General features: G+C 54.6%; 1 protein-coding gene across 3 annotated transcripts in view; it reads left to right on the top strand.

The window, feature by feature from the left end:
• The window catches only part of GLI2 (GLI family zinc finger 2), a 255,721-nt gene extending 237,715 nt beyond the window's left edge, over positions 1–18,006 (top strand). For 2 of the 3 annotated variants that reach the window (XM_038564917.1, XM_038564919.1), the window contains 6 exons: positions 872–1,006; positions 4,260–4,409; positions 8,958–9,122; positions 10,296–10,577; positions 12,232–12,568; positions 13,794–16,180. In XM_038564917.1, coding sequence (XP_038420845.1) covers positions 872–1,006; positions 4,260–4,409; positions 8,958–9,122; positions 10,296–10,577; positions 12,232–12,568; positions 13,794–16,180 — 3,456 coding nt within the window. Of the gene's footprint in view, positions 1–871; positions 1,007–4,259; positions 4,410–8,957; positions 9,123–10,295; positions 10,578–12,231; positions 12,569–13,793 lie in introns of all 3 variants that reach the window. The other variant, XM_038564918.1, reaches the window with a different exon arrangement.
• Positions 18,007–18,415: the final 409 nt, after the last annotated feature.

Raw genomic sequence — 18,415 nt, 5'->3', positions numbered from 1 at the left:
CTCTTTGAAAGGAATTCTAGGCACCCAGTGTCGGGTGAAGGCCTGTCTTGGGGGCCTTTCCTTTGCCACCTTGAACAGGGCCCATGTGGGCCCCATCCTGATGGGGAGACGTGAGTGCAGATCTAGGCTGTCATGCACTCACTGAGTGCTCTACAGAGAGCAGGGTGGCCTCTCCCTGAACCCGTTTTCCTGGCTGTGCTGCACGAATACAGACGCCCACATCTCAGGGCTGTCGCAGGGAAGACGAGGCGGTGGGAGAACATGGCACAGCACGTTCACTCCGCCCTGAGCCTGAACCGGAGCACGCTGTGTGTCCCAGGGACAAGGGAGCAGTGTGCGAGTAAGTTGTCTGAAGGACCAGGCCGGATGCACTCTGGCTGTCCTCTTGCCTCCACGCAGGAGCAGACCTCATACATACTATAAATAAAAACGCCCCATCCTGACCCCCTGGGGCCAACCCCAGCTCCCCCAGAGGAAACCGCACCAAATAAGCAAAAGTCACTGCCCTCTTTTCTCCTGTTCTTCCAAGTCAGTTGACCCAGGATGTGATGGGACACTTTGGTGATGACAAGCCAGCGCAAGAGAGGCAGGAGGGGCCTCGGGACAGCTGTGCAACAGGAGAGGGATGGGTCGGAGGGAGCCAGCTGAGGAAAGTGGCTGAGTGCATACATGTGCGTGTGTGTGTGTGTGTGCGTACATGCTTGCATGTATGCTTACGTGTGTGTGCATGTGCATGAATACATGAATCCGTGTCCACACCCGTGCCAGCCCAGGGTTCTCGGCATAGACTGCCTGGGACCAACAGTGACCTTTTGCCAGGGGACAGGTGGCTGAACATGACTCATGTGGGTATGCTCTGCTCCTCCCCCAGGAGCAGCTGGCTGACCTCAAGGAAGACCTGGACAGGGATGACTGTAAGCAGGAGGCTGAGGTGATAATCTACGAGACCAACTGCCACTGGGAAGACTGTACCAAGGAGTATGACACGCAGGAGCAGCTGGTGCATGTAAGCCTCAGAGCCCCAGCAGCCTGCCCCGGCCGGCAGAGCTTCCAGGCCCTCTACTGGAGAGAAGGGGCTGGAGGAGGCGGCTCCAGGAGATGCCTGGGCCACAGCCTCTGAGCGCTCTCCAAGTGGGAGGCATAATCACTTATCTGGGCCCTGCCTGCTTCTAAAAGGGTGCTTACAAATATATACATAGTAAAAGAGATTAAAACAAAAATAAATGAGAAGATCCAGGAGAAAGGAACAATAACATGAAGCCAAGAGTAGAATGTAAAAAACTAAGTGCTCTGAACTGTAATTCACAAAAATATCTCCGCCCCCCCCGAGTTTCCTAGCAGCCAGTGCAAAAAGGGAAATAAGACCAGTCAAACCAGCCAGCATCTGCAAGATAATAACAAACCTGACCCTGAAGCCTGAAAGAAGTTCCTCCCATGAGGAAGGAATTAGTAATTTCCTCTGGGAGGCCATTCCCAGAGACCTAGCATACACAAGTGCAGACGGAGTGTGTACACCGTCTCAGGAGTGCTGCTTAAAAATGCCTGGAAACTGACAGGTCAGAACACCAGAGAGGCTGTGGGCCCTGGGTGCGCCTTTCAAGTCATGTCTCTTGGTCCCCACTCTGAATTCTTTGACAGCAGCATTCACATGATGGCAGTCAGGGGGTAACCCTTGAGGTGGCAAGAGCAGAGGCTTCACAGCTGGCTACACCACAGCTAGCCAAGTGGTTCCAAACAAGTAACTGAGCCTCCACGAGCCTCAGTGCTTTCTCCTGTGATGGCAAGTGAAGCCTGCCCCACAAGGGTGTGAGGGTTAGATTGTGAGGATACCCACCTAAGCACTTAGCAGATGGCATTTCATACATGGTGGTTCCCCTCGCTGTTCCCCACACCAGCCCTGAGCGGGTTTCTCTTCTCCACCCAGAAGAGAAATTAAGTTCAAGAATAACCCTTCCAGACAACCACACACACACACACACACACACACACACACACAAAACCCCTGGGGGGAAGGAGGGCTTTTTAGCCCCAGCCTTCTGCCTCTGCCCAGGACTGTCCCTGCGGGCATAGGGGAGCGCCTCGGCTTGGCCCCAGAAAGAGAAGGCCCCAGTGAGAAGAGAGCCGGCCCCTCTGCCCAGCTGTGTCTTTCTCTCCGCTCCCTGGGAAGATGGATGGTGGCAGGCACACAGGCAAGCTGGAGCCCCCAGTCGATTATTAACAATTTGTTGCTAAGTAAACCAATAAGAAAAAAATGAAAGGCATTGTCAGGAAGCATTTTTATCATTTGAAAGGCTTTAAAAATGGAAAGTGAGGCTAATATGATAAGATTTCCCTGGAAGTTCAAAGCGCTGTAGATTTTACTTGCTCCCACGTTGACATTTGTATGCACAACAGCCGGGCATGCATCTCAGGGCGCGTGGGCCTGGTGGCTTTCTGTCTGTCTGGGTCGGGTGCTGCTAGGACCCGTGGGCTCAGCTCTTGGACAGCCCTAGAGCTTGCAGAAAGATCTATGGCAGCACCGTCTGGTAGAAAAGACCCCACCAGCCCCAAATGCCCTCCACGTGTGTAATTTTACATTAACCTGGGAGCACATTTTAAAAAGAGCAAAAGGAAATGGGTGAAATTAATTTGAATATTGTATTTTATGTAACCCAGTGTATCTGAAAGATGATCATTTTGATGTGTAATCAATACAAAACAAAATTATTGGGATAGTTTACATCCTCTTTTTTTTTTTTTTTTTTTAATTTCTCCATTTCAGTAATAGCCCATCCCAGTTGGGACCAGCTGCATTTCAAGGGCTCTCAGGAGCCACAAGTGGTGAATGGAGGTTGTGACTCCATTCTGCATTGAGGGTGGTGGTGGTGGGTGGCAGACAGTGGAAGCTGGAAGAAGAGCCAAAAACAGAGAGAAGAAAGGCAATGGGGCAGGAGAGAACAGGCATCTGAGACCTGAGTGTTCCACCCTCCTGCCCCACCCTTTGGGGGGAAGCAAACCCAGCCCTGTCCCTACACAGACAGGACACGACCTTGAACCAAGAGGGAAATGAAAGAAGAAGGATGGGGCCCTGTTGGGGCACATGGAGGCTCCCTGGTTGCCTTTAGAGAGAAGCCCTAGACGGAGAGGAAGCATGTGAGGTCCAGTGTACTTTTCAGTCCACTGTGTGAGTGACTAATGCCACCTGTTCTCACTCCCCCAGATAAATTAGCAAACTCAAAGCCTAAGGACATAAAAGTCTGGAGGCCCCCGCACATCCTAAGCTCAGAGATAATACTACCCCTGCTCCAGTGCATTCCACAGCCTTCAGTGAAATAATCAAAGCAAGTGATTAAAATCCCAAGGGCCTGCTCAGGGCAGTGTGCTCGGTTCCCTGTGGCAGAAAGTGGCCCGTAGCTGTGGCCCGTTGCTCCATATCACGGGAGAAACTACTCGAGGTGGCACACCTATGATGAGCCCAGGGCAGGAGCTGGAAGGTGTGGGTGCCAGGACTGGGGAAGGTTAGCTCCACGTTCACACGGCTTGGGATGCGTCTGCGGCCCACTCCTCCAGGAAAGGCTCCTCGTCCCTGCCCCAGGATGCAGGGCTCCCACGGCTGTGCCTGGAGATCAGTTGTGCTGTCTTTGGCTGACCTGCCTTGCCTTCCTGGCCACTGTGTCCCACAGGCAGCCTCACACAGTGCCCAGAGCCCAGCATCAGAGCCCAATCGAGCTCCGCCCGCCCTGGCTGCCCAGGGCCCTGCCCAGGCCATGTTAACCATCTGGGCCTTGGTGAAAAGGGGCAGAGCCACCATCTCATAGGTTCCTGTCAAAAATAGAGATGAGGATGCCTTTATGTTTTCATTATGATTAAAAAATGCTATTCAGGAATTCCTGGGACAGCACGATAGGGACAAGCTTGGGAAAAGCTTCTCGTGCCCCAATCCTGTGCACAGCTGCCTCACTACAGTCAATTAGTGCCTACCGTTTGCACCCCAGGAGCATCATCATCATGACCAGAGCCTGGCGCCAAGCCTGGGGTGAGCATGATGCCCTTGCCCATCCTAGACAGTCACTTTGATCACTGACCAATTGGGAAATGCAGCTGAGACTAGTAGAGCACAGCAGGTCTGCAGTTACTGGCAGCTGATGAGAACTCATGAGGAGGTGTGGCCCAGCACGCAGGTGGTGGTCTCATGGCGGGGGGGGTGGCACACGCTGTAGGTGGGGTCTGCGGCGGGTCGGTGGCTGGGCTCATCGCTGATGTATGCTTGTTCCCGGCAGCACATCAACAACGAGCACATCCACGGGGAGAAGAAGGAGTTTGTGTGCCGCTGGCAGGCCTGCACACGGGAGCAGAAGCCCTTCAAGGCGCAGTACATGTTGGTGGTACACATGCGCCGACACACGGGCGAGAAGCCCCACAAGTGCACGGTGAGCGGACCTTCCCGCACGACCTTCCTCCCCACGATGTGCGGACGACAGCTGTGTTGGGGGGCCGGCGTGGGCTGTGTTGGGCATGGCTGACCACGGGGAGACCCGTGAACTGGAACTGGCCACAGCAGCATCACGGGGACCCACCTTCCCAACGTATTGCCCCAAGTGCTCCTGCCCCGGGCCTTCTGCCTGTCTGGGGTTCTAGAGGCCCCACACCTGTCTGAGTCCCAGAACTCTGATGGACTCTGGACATGTGTGCATCTTGGTAACTGCCCACAGTGGGGATGCACTGGTGTCTGTGTAGTTGTGTTTGTGTGACCATGAGCCCCCACGGTAAAGCTATATCCCCGCTCCAGCTGGCTTGGCTGGTGGACCCCAGACAGGTGCCAGCTCAGTAGCACTCTGTAGTCTGGAGTCTGCCCCCCGGCCCCCACACAGAGAAAAACATCAGTGGGGATTCACAGCTTGAGCCAAATCCCTTTGGTTGAATTTTTTTTTTGAAGTTTCTTTTTTTTATTGTACTTTAAAAAAAATTGTATTTATTCATGAGAAACACAGAGAGTGGCAGGGACATAGGCAAAGGGAGAAGCAGGCTGCTTGCGGGGAACCTAATGTGGAACTCGATCCCAGTACCCCGGGATCACACCCTGAGCCAGGGGCAGACACTCAACCACTGAGCCACCCAGGTGCTTCGAATTTCTTTTTTTTTTTTTTAAATGAAGGTAAGTGCACTTAGTTCTTTTTTTTTTTTAATTTTTATTTATTTATGATAGTCACACAGAGAGAGAGAGAGAGGCAGAGACACAGGCAGAGGGAGAAGCAGGCTCCATGCACCGGGAGCCCGACGTGGGATTCGACCCCGGGTCTCCAGGATCTCGCCCTGGGCCAAAGACAGGCGCCAAACCACTGCGCCACCCAGGGATCCCTTGAATTTCTTTTTTTAAAGTGAACACAAAAATAAGACCTTTCAGACAGGTTCCCTTGTGGTGTCAGCAAGGGCAAGACCTTTTCTTAACACGTACAACTCCCTTTTTAAAAGGACTGTCAGTGATACACTCACGTGGTTGCAGCCAAAGCCTCTGGGAACTCTCCATGAATTACCTTATTTTATAATTCTGAGATAGACATTTTGTTCTCATTTTAATATCTCTGGAATCGGGCTGTCTTAAAATTAGTGATGTCCGGGATTCATTTTTACATATATATGTGTGTGTGTATATATATATATATATATATATAGTTTTATAGGGTAGCTCTACCATTTAGGTCTTAAATCCATTTTGAGGCTACCTTTGTTGGCAAGTTTTTTTTTAATTAAGATAAAATTCATATGCCGTAAAGTTCACCCTTTAAAAAATGTACAAATCAGTGATATTCAGTATATTCATGATGTTGTGCAACCATCACCACTAGCTAATTTCAGAACACTGTCATCACCCCAAAAAGAACTCCCAGAGTGCTTGCAGTCACTCCCCGTCCTCTTTCCCTCTATTCCCTGGCAACCACTAATCTGCCTCTCCATCTCTATAAATTGCCCTGTTCCAGACGGTTCATAAAAATGGAATCACACGATGGTCAATGTTTGTGTCTGGCTTGGTTCACTCAGCATGTTTTCAAAGTTCATCCATGTCATAGCATGTCTCAATACTTCGTTTCTTTTTATGGCTAAGCACTAGTCCTTTGTATGGATAGATCCTAGTATTTTTACCCATTCATCAGTCGATGGATATTTGCCATGTCTTCATTTTTTCGGCTATTATGAAAAATACTGCTGTGAACGTTAACTGTACAAGTTTTTGTGTGGACCTGTGTTTTCTTTTCTCTTGTGTTTGTACCTAGAGTAGAATCGCTGGGCCATATGGTAACTCTGTGTTGAGCTTTTTTGGGGACCAGCCAGACAACTTTCCAAAAAGGCTGCACCATTTTACATTCCCACCAGCAATAATGTGAAGGCTCTGATTTCTCCACATCCTTGATAACACTTGCTAACTTGTCTTTTGATCACAGTCATCTCAGGGAATGTGAAGTGGCATCTCCTTTTGGTTTTGATTAGCGATTCCCTAATGACTGATGGTGTTGAGCATCTTTTCATGTACTTATTGATCGTTTGTATACCATCTTTGGAGAAATGTCGACTCAAATATTTTGCCCATTTTTAAATTGAGTTATTTGCCTTTACTGTTGAGTTGTAGTAGTTCTAAACCCTTATCAGATATATGACTTGCTAGTATTTTCTCGCATTCTGTGGGTTTTCTTTTCATTTTCTTGATAATTTCCTTTGAGGCACCAAAGTTTTTAATTTTGACGAGGTCCAATTTTTTAACTACTTGTGCTTTTGGTATCATATCTAAGAAACCATAGCCTAATCCCAGGTCACAAAGATTTACCCCTATGTTTTCTTCTTTGAGTTTTATAGTTTATAAGCTATGTAGTCATATTTACATATATATGTGTTTATATATAGATATATACATACACACACATAGTTTTATAGGGTAGCTCTACCATTTGTCTTAAGTCCATTTTGAGTCCATTTTGGTATATGGTGTGAGGTAGGGGTCCAGCTTCATTCTTTTTACATGTGGCTATCTAGTTGTCCTGATTCCATTTGGTTTTTTTTGTTGTTTTTTTTTTTTATTTTTATTTATTTATGATAGTCACACAGAGAGAGAGAGAGGCAGAGACATAGGCAGAGGGAGAAGCAGGCTCCATGCACCGGTAGCCCGATGTGGGATTCGATCCCGGGTCTCCAGAATCATGCCCTGGGCCAAAGGCAGGCGCGCTAAACCGCTGCGCCACCCAGGGATCCCCTGATTCCATTTGTTGAAGAGACTGTTCTCTCCCCATCGAATGGCCTTAATGCCCTTGTCAAAAATCATCTGACCCTGAAATAGGAGTTTATTTCTAAACTCTTACTTCTAGTCCATTGATCTCTATGTCTGTCCTTATGGTAGCACCACACACAGTGTTGATTACTGTAGTTTTATAGTAAATTTTGAAATTAGGAGATGTCAGTCATCCAAATTTGTCCTCCTTTGGCAAGATTACTTTGGCTTCTCTGGGTCCTTTGCAGCAAGTTATTTTTGTGACATTCTGAGTGGTAGCAAACCATAGCCCTGTGGTATGAGCTGTGAGTTGTAGAAACAGATCAGTGTACCAAATATACTCAGTCAGACTGGTCAGCAATGAAGGGGAGCATGTGAAGAGCATGCCAGTTCCTACTGGGGTTTACGTGTCTTTCTGAGGGCAATTTTCATAGGAATGTTAGATACTGTTGCAGAATCCTGGGAATACGTGCAGAACCTCCTATAATGATCCATCCTTCCTTCCTCCCTCTCTCTCTGCCTCTCTGCCACTCTTGTTCCCCCTTTCCTTTCTTCTTTTCCAAAAATATTTCTTGAGGGCCAATTTTTTTTTTCATCAGATACTAAATAATACTAGGGACACAAAAATGAACAAGCTCTAGGGAGGTACCTACTTTCTTGGAGCCCGTATCTTATGGGAAGACCAGTTAACAAAAAAATGACCAAGATAATTATAAATTGTGGTAGGAAAAATAAATAAATAAATAAATTGTGGTAGGAAATATGAAGAAAAATGGGTAGTCTTTTATATATATATTTTTTTTTATTTAAATTCTATTTGCCAGCATATAACTCCCAGTGCTCATCTCATCATGCAAAAGGGTAGTCTTATGTTTAAGAATATAGAGCAATGCCCTTGGAGGAAATGACCAAAGAGATTGAGAGGGAGTGAGTCAGGCCAGGGCCAGGTTAAGGTTCTAGCCAGAGAGGACAGTGTGTGCAAAGGTCCCATGCCAGGAAGAACTTAGTAGGGCCAAGGTACTGAAAGGGGACCAGCATGCCCAAAGTGATGGTGAGGGTGGCCAGAGCACTCAAGTATTCAGAGGATATTTTATTTTATTTATTTATTTAAGTAGGCTCCATGTCCAGCATGGAGCCCAATGTGGGGCTTGAACTCACAACCCTGAGATCAAGATTTGGACGCCTGACTGAGCCACCCGGGTGCCTCTGGATTTTATTCTCTGCACATTTAAGCCACACAAACATTCTAATCAGGGAGTGGCACTGGAAACGGTTAAAAATCATATTTTCAAAGCATTTTTAATGATATGGGAAGAGGCTCACCATGTGCCGTTGATTTTAACAAATGGAATATGTAACTGAATACATGATAACGTTCTCAGTTTGGGTTTTTAAACATGTGGGGATGAACTACAAAGTTCTCAGAGAGAGACCTACTTGGAGGTTGGCAGTGTCTGTTGTTAGGCAGCTAGCCAGCAAATGGTTTTTGTTTCTCTTTTTGTGCTTTGCCATCTTTTGCAAGTTTTCTAGAGTGGTCCTGTATCATTTTATAATTAGGAAGCAAGGTGGACATTATTGTTTAAAATACATGCTCCTGGGTGTACCAGCAGAATGCAGCAGGCAAGGGGCCTGAGGATGGAGGCAGTGGGCCAGCCCCTGAGGTCAGGTTTCCTGTGTTGCACCTGGGACACCCTCACTGACTGAACTCCCCTCTTTCCAGTTCGAGGGCTGCTCTAAGGCCTACTCTCGCCTGGAAAACCTGAAGACACACCTGCGGTCTCACACTGGGGAGAAGCCATACGTGTGTGAGCACGAGGGTTGCAACAAGGCCTTCTCCAACGCCTCAGACCGTGCCAAGCACCAGAACCGCACCCACTCCAACGAGGTACCCCAGCCAGGGTGTGCACAGTGCGTGCTCACGGGGCCCCTAGACATCTAGTGGCCATTGGGTAGCTAGATGTCTGACACCCTCGCCCCATCCCCAACCTGCAATCTGAGCTCAGCACACATGGGCAGGGCCCTGCCCCTCCACCCTGGGCAGCTGGCAGTGACATGCTGTAGCTGCTAATGCTGTCTGACCACTGTAGCTGTCAACCCCACCACCACCACCGCTGATAGGGCACAGAGCGGCCTTTGTCTCCCCAGGTAGCCCGAGCCCCCTGGCAGGGCTGACAGCCCAGGGAGAGAAGTCTAGCTGCACCTGCCTCCCTGTCCAGGCGCAGCCACTCAACTGCATTTACTCGGGCAGACTCAGGAAGGAACATTTCTAAAAGCTAGACACATTTTGGATCCCAAAAGGATTTCCTCCAATGCTTGTCAGAAATCAGAGGAATTCCCAAAGGAATCTAAACTCCTTAGGGTCTCTACAGACAAGAGCTGGCCTTGGAAAGAGCTGTGCTTGTCTGTGTGTGTGTGTGTGCACGAGTACATGGATGTGGATGTATGTATGTATTATGTGGGTCTGTGTGGATGCGTGTTTGTAGGATGTGTGTGCATGTGGGTGTTTATGCATGGCACCCATGTGCGTGTGTGTGTGGACCATGTATCTGCATGGACATGTGCGTGTGAATGTGTGTAAGAGGTTCGGAGGAGTCTGTCTACATGTAGATGTGGGGCATAATATGTGTGCATGTGTGTGTGTGTCTGAGCTCAGGACTGAGGTTCAGAAACTGGGTTTTCATCCCATTCCTGAGTGACACTGAACCAGTGTCACTGAACCTGAACCTGTTTTTCCTCATCAGAGAGATCAGGGTTTTAATGCTGTCTCTTGGGTATCACAAAGTAATACACTCCTACTGATAACAAAAACCCCAGTGCCCTGGTCCCGGGGCAGGCGGCATTGCAATTGCACCATCTCTGTCCCCACCCCTGCATAGTCTCTGATCTGTGTCCCCAGCTGTGATGAGGGCTTCCTCAGCCAGGTGCTTACCTGCATGAAAAGATGGCAAATCAGATGGGTGGGGCCAAGCTCCTGCAGGCCTGGGGCTGGCATGGCTTCAGTAGAACGAGGAGTGCTCCCACTCAGAGTCTCATCACACAGGCCTGCTTCTCTTCCCAGAAACCCTACATCTGCAAGATCCCAGGCTGCACCAAGCGATACACAGACCCCAGCTCTCTGCGGAAGCATGTGAAAACGGTACACGGCCCAGATGCCCATGTCACCAAGAAGCAGCGCAACGACGTGCACCTCCGAACGCCCCTGCTCAAGGAGAATGGGGACAATGAGGCCAGTGCCGAGCCCGGCGGCCGGGGCTCTGAGGAGAGTGCCGAGGCCAGCAGCACCAGCCAGGCCGTGGAGGACTGCCTGCACATCAAAGCCATCAAGACCGAGAGCTCCGGGGTAAGCAGAGCTGGGCAGTGGAGGCCCTGGTGCATGCCTTCCACCCCCACCCCCACGCAGGAGATGGAGTCCAGCAGCATGAAGGTCCAGAGACCCGACTGCAGCCATGGGTTCTCCCCCGGGGTCCCCCCCTCTAAGTGCACAATGATATCCTCTTTTCTCCAGCTTGACTTTCCTCCCTTCACTGCCTCAGGCCTCTCATAGAAAACTTGTCTCATGCCAGGTCCCATTCTGGCGGGCAGGGCCACAGGCAGCCGGGATGCCTGCCCCCAAGTGGTCCATCTGTGGGTGGTTCCTGGGGTCTGCCTTTGCAACCAGCACCCGAGCTACGGATGGTCCCCTCCCCTCTGTCCTGTCTCTGCGTCCTTGCCCCTGTGGCCTCCACTCCTTTTGTTCTAACCACCTGTTCTTTGTCTCTGCCTCTTTTTCTCGACTGTACCTCCCCTAAGGATAGACGGTACTGAGGTGAGCAGAGAAGCCCGGTTGGGGTGTGGGCGGGCTGGCATGATGAGGGCGGGCTGGGGTGCGTGTCCATGGCTGCTGCCTGGGCGCAGACTGACCTGTTAATCCAGGCCCCTCAGGAGCCTGGTAAGGCGGGTTTGGATAGATAGATGCCAGGCCCTGCAGGGAGAACCCCTGGGATGGATAAAGGCTGGCAGCAGGAGTCGAGCTGGCAGGTATAGGAGTCAACTATGGAGACCAAGCCTCCACAAAGGCAGGGCTGATGGAGGTGTGAGTTCAGGCCACAGAGGCGGGGAAGGGCCAGCTGACAGAGGGTCTTGAATGTCATGGTAAGAAATGCAGGTTATGCCACTGGCAGAAGGGAGCACCGTAAGTTCCTGGGGGAAAAGTCTGGAATCTGGGGCCATGTGGCCTAGGAATGAGCCCACAGGTGCTATATCTGAAGTGAACCTCAGCCGGGCTCAGATCCCAGGTCCCAGTGGAGATAGCTCAGGTTCTGTGGAGGCCTGCATTGTACACAGGTGCCATGAATCCTCTGCCCCCCTCCACATCGACTCAGAGGGAGGACTTGTTTGGGGTGGCCATTCAGGCAAGGGCTTGCATCCAGCAGGTCCATCCTCCCTGGTCTTCCTTGCCCTTTCCCACAACCTACCCTAGGCCTGTTGAGAAGGCATCAGGTCAGCAGGCCTCCACTGCTCCTTGTTCCATCATATGGCACATCCCTGTTGTTGGAGAACTCTGAGGTCTCCATCAGTTGCACCACTGATGTCAATGTCACACACCTGTGGCAGCCTCTGTGGGGCACAGCGTCAAAGTGTCCACACACTGAAAGCTCAGCATGCAGAGCTCTGGCCCAGACGTGGGCTGGGAGAAACAAAGAGCAGGAGGAAGGGTAATGTGGGGCTGTCCATTCCCGGGTGCCCTCTGCCTACCAGATGCTTTCCATCCAGCCACTGACCCCATCCCAGAAGCAGTTCAGGTCCATCTTCTAGTTGGGGAAGCTGAGGTTCAGAGACATGAGGTGGCTGGGCCACCTTCTTTCTACAAACAGACAGTGATGCTTGGAAGCACCTCTGCATGGCAGCCTCCTTCCTGGGTGTGCAAGGGCACAGTGTGTGTGTGGGCATGGGCGCCGGGCCGGGTGGATTCTCGCACCCTCTGAGTCTGCGCCTTCTCACCACATTCCCTGTAGCTGTGTCAGTCCAGCCCCGGGGCCCAGTCGTCCTGCAGCAGTGAGCCCTCGCCCCTGGGCAGTGCCCCCAACAATGACAGCGGCGTGGAGATGCCGGGGACAGGGCCCGGGAGCCTGGGAGACCTGACGGCTCTGGATGACACGCCCCCGGGGGCCGATACCTCAGCCCTGGCCGCTCCCTCTGCTGGTGGCCTGCAGCTGCGCAAACATATGACCGCCATGCACCGGTTCGAGCAGCTCAAGAAAGAGAAGCTCAAGTCGCTCAAGGATTCCTGCTCCTGGGCCGGGCCAGCTCCACACACCCGGAACACCAAGCTGCCTCCTCTCCCGGGAAGTGGTAAGCGGAGGCTCTGGGTGTGCGGGCGGGGGGGCGGGAGAGGGCCTGGGGCCAGCACCCACTAGGTTCACCTCCATCAAGCACCAGGTGCCATCTCACCGGATGCCGACTATAGGATAGATCTTACCAGCCTATTGCACAGATAAGGAAAGTGAGGCTCGGAGAGGTGAAAGTGTGCCACTCAGATCAATGGCAGAGCTGAGACTCCGCCCTGGCCTGAGCGGCTCCAAAGCCATTGCTCCTTCAGCTACAGCAGGCATCTGCTCTGGGCCCAAGGGGGGGAGAGCAGTATAATCCCAGGCCCTCTGGCTAGAGGGCCATGGCATGAGCTGCACACTGGACTGGGGAAGGAGCCAGGGAGCAAGGACAGAGCTCAGGGTGGAGCTGTGCAGAGGAGGGAGAAAGAACATCAGCTGGGGAAGGAGAGGACTTTATGCAGAAGACAGCCTCAGGAGGTGCTGGCCGGGCTTTGAGATGCAGCGTGTCCTCAGGAGCATTTCCTGAGTGCTGACCCTGTGCCAGGCAGTGAGCTGGGCACCAGACACCCCCGCTGCCCTCCAGGGACTGACAGCCAGTGTGGTGGATGCTGAGATGCACCACCCAGGTCTCCCTCGAAGGGAGGATTTGTTGCCACAGCTGTTGAGGGAACTGCTGGCAAGTGGCCTTCAACTCTCAGCCTCCTGCAGAAATCGCCTGGGTTACAGACAGCTGCCTTGCCCGAGGTCACCCCTTCCCAGGGTGGCCCCCATCCAATGACTGCAAAAGTGTAAGGCCGTGCAAGCCCCAGAGCTCCCTGTGACCTCAGCTGTCGTTGAGCCTGCGTGGCCACGTCCTTCTCCCCGCCCCCATCCTGGGGCCCTTCCTCCCTTCCATGGGTGTGCATCTCAGGGGGGGGCTGCCTGTAGGCACCCGGGGAACGGGCTTGGGCACAGCCATGTCCAGATGGTGAGGTGCAGGGAAGCTGTGGCCAGGGTCCTCCCGGCTCCTCCTCTCCTGCTCTCAATAGCCTCCTCCTATAGAGAGGCACGATTTTTCTGGAGCCGGAGAAACTGAGGATCCGACAGAGAGAGGATTCGGGGCAGCTGAGGTTGGAACCAGGCCTCCTGCGCCCCGCGGGGCCATCCCTGAGCCGCTCGCGTCCCGCTCCCCACCGCGCCTGTCCGCTGGGCGCACCCGCTGCGCCCCCCCACCCCCCGCCCGCGCTGACCCCCCTCCTCTCCCGCAGGCTCCGTCCTGGAGAACCTGGGCGGCGGCGCGGGCGGCGGGCCGGCGGGGCTGCTGCCCACCGCGCGGCTGTGCGAGCTGCCCGCGGGCGAGGTGACCGTGCTGGGCCACCTGCAGGAGCGCCGCGACAGCTCCACCAGCACCGTCAGCTCGGCCTACACCGTGAGCCGCCGCTCCTCCGGCATCTCCCCCTACTTCTCCAGCCGCCGCTCCAGCGAGGCGTCGCCCCTGGGCGCCGGGCGCGCGCACAACGCCAGCTCGGCCGACTCCTACGACCCCATCTCCACCGACGCGTCGCGGCGCTCCAGCGAGGCCAGCCAGTGCAGCGGCGGAGGGGGCGGCGGGGGCGGCGGGGCCGCGGGGCCGCTCAGCCTCACCCCCGCGCAGCAGTACAGCCTGCGGGCCAGGTACGCCGCTGCCACCGGCGGGCCGCCCCCCACCCCGCTGCCCGGCCTGCGCGCCCGCCCCGCGCCGCCCGGCCCCGGCCCCGGCCCCGGCCCCTGCCCCTGCCCGCGCGCGCTGGGGCCCCGGCGGGGCAGCGACGGCCCGGCCCACGGCCACGCGGGGCCCGCGCCCGCCTTCCCCCACGAGGCCCCGGGCGGCGCGCGGCGGGCCAGCGACCCGGTGAGGCGGCCCGACGGGCTGGCGGGCGCGCGGGTGCAGCGCTTCCACAGCGCCCACGACGTGAGCCCCGCGCGCCGCGCCTTCTCCCCGCGGCCGCCCGGCATCAGCGAGCACGTGGCCCTGGAGGCCTTGGCGGCGGCGGGCGCGGGGCCCGAGGTCGGCCTGGGGCTGCCCGACGACGACCTGGTGCTGCCCGACGACGTGGTGCAGTACATCAGGGCGCACGCCGGCGGCGCCTTGGACGGCGGCCCCGCTCAGGCCTGCGCCCCCGAGAGCTCCTGCTTCTCCGAGCCCCCGAGACCGCCCAGCCCGGGGCTCCACGGCCAGCGCAGGTTGGGGCCCGCCGACCCCAGCGTGGGACCCGCGGCCCCCGCGCTCGCGCTCGGCGGCTGCCAGCTGGGCTACGGGCCCCCCGCGGGCCCCAACAAGAGCAGCATGCCCGTGCAGTGGAACGAGGTGAGCTCCGGCACCGTGGACGCCCTGGCCAGCCAGGTGAAGCCTTCCGCCTTCCCACAGGGCAACCTGGCCGTGGTGCAGCAGAAGCCGGCCTTCGGCCAGTACCCGGGCTACAGTCCCCAAGGCCTGCACCTGAGCCCAGGGGCCCTGGACAACGCGCAGGCACACTTTCCGCCCTGCGCGGGAGGCCCCTCCATGCAGAGGATAAATTACATGCAGCAGCTGCGGCAGCCAGGGACAGGTGGTCAGGGTCCCAGTATGACCGCCACCTCCGGCCCCCACGCCAACTATGGCCAGGGCCACCACCCCCAGCTGAGCCCCAGTACCATGGGTGGGGCCCTGAACCAGTACCCTCCATCCTGCAGCAACGTGGCCGCCAAGCCGGTCCACCTGGGGCACCCCCAGCAAATGGAAGTGGCTCCCGAAGCCACCATGCTGGGCAGCAACCGCAGGGAACTCGGAATCACCGGTTCAGCCCTGGCCGGGATGCCACCGCTTCACTCCACCCAGAGCTACCCGCAGCAGGGCCATCACCTGGCGACCCCCATGAGCCAGGAGGGCTACCGCCAGGGCCCCAGCCTTCTGCCTTCCCAGCAGCCTGGTTTCATGGAGCCCCAGCAGGGCACCGTGGGGGTGTCCGGGTCAAGCTTTGGCCTGGTGCAACCCCGGCCACCTGCTGAGCCCAGCCCTGCCGGCTGCCATCGCGGGGTGCGCGCGGGGCTGCAGCTGGCCTACGCCAGGGCCACCGGCCATGCCGTGGCTGCTGTCTCGGCCAACCAGGAGATGGTAGATGTGCCCAAGGGAGCGATGGGCAACGTGGGGGCCCGGCCTCCTCAGCCACCCCCACAGGACACGGGTGGGGCCCAGGACCACAGCATGCTCTACTACTACGGCCAGATCCACATGTACGAACAGAACGGAGGCCTGGAGAATCACGTGGGCTGCCAGGTCATGCGGCCCCAGCCGCCGCAGCCACAGGCCTGCCCAGACAGCGTCCAGCCCCAGCCCTTGCCCTCGCCGGGGGTCAACCAGGTGTCCAGCACGGTGGACTCCCAGCTCCTGGAGGCTCCCCAGATTGATTTCGATGCCATCATGGACGATGGCGATCACTCGAGCTTGCTCTCAGGCGCCCTGAGTCCCAGCCTCCTCCACAGCCTCTCCCAGAACTCCTCCTGCCTCACCACCCCCCGGAACTCCCTGACTCTGCCCTCCATCCCCACGGGCATCAGCAACATGGCCGTTGGGGACATGAGCTCCATGCTCACCAGCCTGGCCGAGGAGAGCAAGTTCCTGAACATGATGACCTAAGGCCCTGGCCCCTGGCGCCCAGTGGACTCGGAGGAGCCCTCATTTCCCAGAGCGTGGGGGTTTTTGCCAATGTTGTCTTTTTCCAAAAAAAGGATTTAAAGGTCTGAGGGCATTTTGCTAATGGCTGGTTCAGACCACAGATGCTTTAAGGGCAGGTTTGTGTGCATCCTGTCTGGTCTTCTTTTGAGTTATTTTTTGGAACGCTGGGAAAGGCAAGGTAGGAACGAAAGACTCTTTTGCACAGTGCTTCCCAGTTTTTGGTGTTTCTAGGACCAAATTGTTCTGGCTTCTTCACCTCTGTCATTTGGCTAATGAGGGATTCCACTGGCCAAAGGCTTTCCAAGTACACAAGGAAAGAGGGTAGAGGGAACCCCACATTTGGGTTCGAATCTGAAAGCCATACTGGATATTCTAATCCAGGAGGATAAGCTTCTCCTTCCCATACTTCCAAGGTAAAAGAATCCCTGGCCCACCAGAATTCTCCTAGGAAGCTTTCTTCTCGAAGCCTCTGACATCCTCGTGCCACAGAGGAAGCAAAAAGATTTTTGCCTGGATGATTTGGAAGCACATCCCGATTCCAGGTTTTGGTAGAGCCGGCATGTCGACCCCCACAAAGCCGAGCCTGCAGCTGGCAGACTGGCCAAGTGTATGTGAATGAGTAAAGTATGGAAGTGTCGCCAGAAAAGGGAAAGGAAAATTGTAGTACTCGGGGGGCAAGCCCAGAGCTGCCCTGGCCTCTCCAGACCGTGTTTACAATGTTCGTGCATGTCGAATGTAGCCCTTCCTGGAAAGAACGCTTACTTCTAAATACCTCGGGGCTGCTGGAGCTGCTGGGGGTCAGGGATGGACCCAGGTGAGCCAAAGCCTGGCACGGGGCCTCAAGAAAGTGGGAAGAGCACCAAGGGCCCAGCCTCAGGCCACCCGGGAGATCTCCCAGAAGAAGAGGAAGTCGTATGTTTACCCAATCCTGTTTCTCCAGTGCACTGTCCACCCACTTTACCCTGGAAACGCCCAGGACATGACAGCAGCCTCTGCCCAGGCTCCCCCAAGGCTGTGCTGTCCACTCACCCGCAGCCCAGCCGTCTGTGCCAAGGCGCAACATGCAGTCCCGGGATCTCTGGGATTCCCTCCTCTCTGTCCTCCTGTTCATTTTGCAAAGTACAATGACATGCATGGTGTCTTTGGTGGGGGTGGGAGGGTGACGGGGTTGATTCTTGGGACTCTGAGGGACCATCAACTGAATTTTCCTGTTCCGTGTGACCAAGCACCACCCGGAAATGCAGTTCGGAACTGGCATCAGAAGACATCATTCCTGAATGTACTGTCGGGTGAATTGATGCCTCCTCCCCACCATGTGCGCACAAGCACACACACACACACACACACACACACACATGCACCCCACACCTTCCTCATGTAGAATTTGTGGCGACCTTGCCAAATCCAACCTCACCGCTATGAGCCTGGCCTCAACCAAGGACAAGGCCAAAGCCCTACCCGGGCCCTCTGCATCTCAGAACACCAGATGCTTTGTTAGGGTCCAGCAACAAAGCCAACGCCAGATAACAGCCCTGGGATGCCTCCAAGGGTCTGGGCTCTGTGGCGGTGACCGTTCGCTCCCTGAGCTAGGATTTCGCTAGCCATTCCCAGCCTGTGTATAGTCTGTACAGAAGGCATCATCCCTGAAAATACCGTAGGTGAATCAGCCAGCCAAATTTATATCTCCAAAATATTTAGCTTTTTCTACATGCTATGAATTGAGATGACACGCTCAACTTGTAAATAAGTCTTTTTGTACATTAAAAAAGTAATTTTTTCATAATTTATTTTGTCTGTCTGCTTCTTCCTTGACAGTAGTTAATGAGAACCTGGGCAGTAAATTTGGTGCATTTGAACAGAAACTAGGCTGTATTTTTTCACAACAGTGTCAGAATTGACTGTCCCGCCTCCGCCAAGAAATGGTGAATGCTAAGGCATTTACTGGCTGCTTGCTTGTTGTCTCTGGGGGTGAGGGGAGGGCAGGGTTTGACGATTTACAGTGCATATTGGGCTGTTCTTCCAGTGAGCTGATGTGAAAATCTAAGTTGGTTTGCCGAAAGCCATGTGTACCAGATCCCGGTAGCTTCCCGGGCAATCCTCAGGTCAGGATTCCTTCTCTAATGGGTATTTTGGTGAGCACTTTTGAGTCAGGGTTGGGGGCAGGGAAGATGATAAGCCCCTGTGCTCTGGTGCTGG

Source organism: Canis lupus, chromosome 19 (genome assembly GCF_011100685.1).
Source record: "Canis lupus familiaris isolate Mischka breed German Shepherd chromosome 19, alternate assembly UU_Cfam_GSD_1.0, whole genome shotgun sequence".
In the NCBI taxonomy this organism is placed as follows: domain Eukaryota; kingdom Metazoa; phylum Chordata; class Mammalia; order Carnivora; family Canidae; genus Canis; species Canis lupus.
Note: the sequence above shows the minus strand (reverse complement) of the source record. Positions and strands in the feature narration are given on the sequence as shown.